Raw genomic sequence first — 4611 nt, 5'->3', positions numbered from 1 at the left:
CAGGTAGCCCGGCGCAGATTAGACAGCTTGAGCAAAAAAAAAGAAGCATTAAGCCGACTGGCGGCTGGCAGGCGAGCCCAGGCAACGAGCGGATGCATCCTCGCTTCGAGCTGAAGCAGCTCCGAAGGCGGAGACTCTACTAGGGGGCGGAGCTTACCCAGGGGGCGGGTTTTTCACACGCGCAGCCTCCCAGGCCCCGCCGCCCCCTCCCTCAGCCGTCGGCTAGCAGCGCTCGCCGCCGCCGCCGCCGCCGCCGCCGCCGCCGCCGCTCCGGGTTTATTTGTTTACAAGCGGATGACGTCAGCTCCTCCCTCTCTTCCCGGCCGCTGGGCCCGCCCCCTAGCCCCTTGTTTCCGCCCCCTCCGCCTCCGAATCTGTTGGCGTCACAATGGTGAGATCTCGCGATTGGCTGAGCGCTCTCGTCACGCACCGGCGACGCCACTTCCTTCCGGCGGCGCTATAAAAGGCGCTGCACGGCGCCGGCTTCTCTTCGCCCCTTAGACGCTGGAAATGCAACTGTTGGGAGCATCCGAGCCCGCTGCGGAGCTGGAGGCGGAGGCGGCCGGGGAGGGCCGAGCGATGTGACCGGGCCGCCGCCGCCGTCGCTCGTGAGCTCATCGCTCGTCGCTGCCTCTTCTCCGGGTCTGGAAGAGAACTTTTTTCTTTTTACTATAAAGAAAGGGAAACAAACCAGAAAAAAAAAAAAAAGCCCTAGAGTAACCATCCGCGCCCCCTTGGCGTCAACGTCTTCTCCCCTCCTCCCGGTCCTCCGCTCCTCGGGCCCTCGGAGCCGCGCGAGGGAAGCCCGGGGTGGCCAGCTCCGCCGTCGGGGCGCGCGCCGCCGAGCCCCGGCCGCCCCGGGCCACCCCCGCCCGCCGCCCCCATGCATCCCTTCTACAGCCGGGCTGCCACCATGATCGGCGAGATCGCTGCGGCCGTGTCCTTCATCTCCAAGTTCCTCCGCACCAAGGGGCTCACGAGCGAGCGGCAGCTGCAGACCTTCAGCCAGAGTCTGCAGGAGCTGCTGGCAGGTGAGACGCGGGGGACCCGAGCCGAGAGGGCCGGGGATCGGGGCCTCGAACGCTCGCTCCCGGGCACAATCGGGACGGGGCTCGGGACTTTCGGGGTGCTGCCTCGCCCGGCCTGGCATTTTGGGGGGTGGTGGGTCGAGGGGCGCCCCCCCCCCCTTTCTTTTTCTCCGCACCGCGGGCCAGTGTGTAGGGGAGGAGAAAAAGACGCACAACAAAGAAACTCCAGCTTCCCCGAGGCGGGCGCTTTTGCGGGGCTCCTCCTCGGACCGGCCCTGGGTTGTGGGGGGGACACACAAAGGAAGCTCGGGGTCCCGGCGGCCTCGACGCCTCCTTTTCTTTCCATCCCCTCCCCCTTTTCCCCTCGCCCTCCTGCAGCCGTTGCTGGTAGCAGCTACCAGCGGGCCCTGGAGTCGGCTTGGATTGATGGACAGATGGACGGACGGGCGGACGTGCAGTCTTCTCCCAGCACATGCACCCCTTTTTTGTCCCCCTCTTCTAATCTCCAAATCTGCCCCGTTAATCATCGGGTTTGTCACCCGAATAATTTTTTTTTTAAGAGCCCGGGCCCTATGCCTAGTTTGGCGCCTGCTGGTGGCTCTTCCCTTTGGGCTTAACAGTCCGTCTGTCCGTCTGCTGGCGAGTCGAAGCCTTGTCCCAAGCCCCATTGTGCGCATCTGGGCCGGGCTGGATCAGATCAGGGTGGAGAAAGTAAATAGGTTCCCATCGGGACCTTCCTGCTGGACCTTAGCAAGAGAATCAGCCCTATTTGGGGGGGGGGGCTCCTCTTCTTGGTTCCTGGAGATAGATGTTACCTTATGCACCCAGCAGCGTCGCCGCTGCTGTGTTGCTCCAAAGTCCCCCCTATCCCTACACCCCAACCTCGCGCTGGTGGCAGCCCCTTCTCAACCGTCACCCCCTCCCCAGCGCGTGGGATTTGTGCGTGTTCAAAAGTTGGCTGGGCTGCTTTTCGCCTCCCCTGCGCGGGAAGGAGGCAAGTGGGTGAGCGCCGGAGCGCACCACCGAAAGCCAGGGGCTTAGTCTCCAACTAAGCTTTGTCTCCCCTTGTTGTTCTCTTCCCCCCCTCCCACCTCGTCTAGAACATTATAAACACCACTGGTTCCCAGAAAAGCCTTGCAAAGGATCGGGTTACCGTTGCATCCGCATCAACCATAAAATGGATCCTCTGATTGGCCAGGCGGCCCAGCGCATCGGACTGAGCAGTCAGGAGCTGTTCCGGCTTCTCCCCAGCGAACTCACCCTCTGGGTGGACCCCTACGAAGTGTCCTACCGGATCGGGGAGGACGGCTCTATCTGTGTGCTGTACGAATCCTCACCGGCCGCCGGGAGCGCTCCAGGCGGCTCCTCCAACGTGCAAATGGTAGACAGCAGAATCAGCTGCAAGGAGGAACTTCTCTTGGGCAGAACCAGCCCTTCCAAAAACTACAATATGATGACTGTATCAGGTTAAGATATAGTCTTATTGGATGGATCACCTTATAATGGATCGATAAATTTGATTTTTGCTTTGGGTGGGGCTCTTAGGGATGGATTATGGAGTTTAAACCATGTTACAGCTGTGAAGATCTGGCACAAGATAGAGTGGTAAAAATAACATTTTTTAAAAAGTGACAGTGCCATAGTTTCGACAGTACCTTTCAATGATTTACTACTAGCCTGTGAGTCCAAGTCAGTGAGAACTTAAAATTTTACTAGGGAGTGGAAATCCTAGGGTGTTGCAGTCTCTCGCAGACACTGTAGTGAAATTTTGACATCAGTCCCCCCTTTTAACAGCAGATCTGTATTTGGAAGAAAGTCCCTTTTCCCTGCAGCAGATCTTGGCAGAGGGAAATTGCACAATGACACTTGAAAATTGTTGACATTTTTTTGGCAGCTCAATAGGAAAACTTCAATATTTTAAAAGTGGTAGTACTGGAAATTTTCTGATAAGACTTTTACCTAGCACTTAAATATGTATAAATGTACATAAGACAAACTAGTAAGCATGACCTGGGGAAATGGTCAGACCTTGTATTGTGTTATTTTTGGCCTTGAAAGTAGCAAGTGACCAGAATCTGCCATGGCAACAGGCTTTAAAAAATTAATAATTAAAAAAAAAATCCTTCAAAAGACACTGTCTCAACTGTGGTGTTAGCACCAGCCAGCTCTGTACATTTGCTAGCTTGTAGTTTTCTAAGACTAAGTAAACTTCTTATTTTTAGAAAGTGGAGGTCTGGTTTGTAACTTTCCTTGTTCTTAATTGGGTAAAAGTCTTTTCCACAAACCACCATCTATTTTGTGAACTTTGTTAGTCATCTTTTATTTGGTAAATTATGAACTGGTGTAAATTTGTACAGTTCATGTATATTGATTGTGGCAAAGTTGTACAGATTTCTATATTTTGGATGAGAAATTTTTCTTCTCTCTATAATAAATTGTTTCTTATCTTGGCATTTTAATCAATCTCTTGTCATGATTATGGAAGCTCAGCTAAAGAAATCTTATTTCTCAGAAGACTTAGGTTCTGTAAGTTATGTGAATACCATATATCAGCACATGAGTCATGCTGAAAAGCATTTGCTAAAGAATGAAGATGATCTTTGTTTACATACTTAGGTATTAGAAAAAAACAGGTAACATTTAAGAAATGGACCCTTTCCCAGGCTTATGTCTTGAATTGAGTGAGGATAAGACAAGGTTCCATCCACACACACAAAAAAAAAAGAGAAAGGATTACGTTTCATTGCTTCCTTGTTGAAGTGAAGATATAATATATTTGTTCCATTCTGGCCCACCTTTGAAAAACACTTTGCCCCATGAAATCCTTGTTGATTAAAACACGGGCAGATGATTTAGTCTTAAAAACAGGCTAATTACTGCAGAAAGATGTTGCTTTTTTGCTTTTCATCAGCTTCAGGATTTACATTAAATGCCAATCTGGAATTCAACGAAAGGTACGTTTTATGCACTTATATTTTCAAGAGTTGAAATGCTATTTTTGATTACTTTCAAACTTATTTCTGGTAAACACTAAGGATCTTATTCAAGTGAAGATTGCTGGATTTTAGATTACGCCATAGCCCATATGATAAACTTGTTGTTTTGTGGTTGAAGAGTAACACAGTTTTTTAGTGGAAATTAAAATTAGAAAATTAAGTTTTTCTTAGTATATTTAGGTAACTTACCATATAGTGGTTTCTTTGTTGTTTTTTTTTTTTTTTTCTTTGTTGGTAGCTTGCCATGTGATGGCTTTCTTTTGTTTGCTATACAATATCTTCACCCTAGAAATAGGCATCAAGGCGTCCTAAAATAGGAGTTCCAAGTAAGTTGGGAAATTATTTCAACTTTTACGATTAAATAAGACTGGACTACTTACGACACAGGAATTGGCAGGCCATCGGGGGATTTTGACTTATAAATACAACACATGACCTACTGTTGCCAATCGGTTTATTTTTGTCTATTCTTTGAAAAGCTCTTCAGATTTTCAAGTTTGAATGTGTATAAATGTTCTCTCCGATTTCCCCTGCCCCAAATACCGGGTCTGGGTAATCTAGTTTGGATACTGGTTTCCCCTCTGTGC

The 4611-nt window shown here is 50.0% G+C and overlaps 1 protein-coding gene across 1 annotated transcript; it reads left to right on the top strand.

Moving 5' to 3' along the window:
• The first annotated feature begins 693 nt into the window (after window positions 1-693).
• On the top strand, window positions 694-3481 carry BTG1 (BTG anti-proliferation factor 1). Its single transcript, XM_049782852.1, has 2 exons — window positions 694-1031; window positions 2129-3481. Exons 1-2 carry the CDS (start codon window positions 884-886, stop codon window positions 2497-2499), a joined length of 519 nt encoding a protein of 172 aa, XP_049638809.1. The 5' UTR covers window positions 694-883; the 3' UTR covers window positions 2500-3481.
• The last annotated feature ends 1130 nt before the right edge of the window (window positions 3482-4611 follow it).

Source organism: Suncus etruscus, chromosome 11, assembly GCF_024139225.1.
Source record: "Suncus etruscus isolate mSunEtr1 chromosome 11, mSunEtr1.pri.cur, whole genome shotgun sequence".
NCBI lineage: Eukaryota > Metazoa > Chordata > Mammalia > Eulipotyphla > Soricidae > Suncus > Suncus etruscus.
This window is presented reverse-complemented; position numbering and strand designations above follow the sequence as displayed.

What these genes read in the sequence shown, in the direction of transcription:
- BTG1 (XM_049782852.1), top strand. Translation starts at nt 884, where the DNA reads ATGCATCCCTTCTACAGCCGGGCTGCCACCATGATCGGCGAGATCGCT. An exon ending in TCTGCAGGAGCTGCTGGCAG is followed by an intron (nt 1,032 to 2,128) that starts GTGAGACGCGGG and finishes CACCTCGTCTAG; the next exon opens with AACATTATAAACACCACTGG.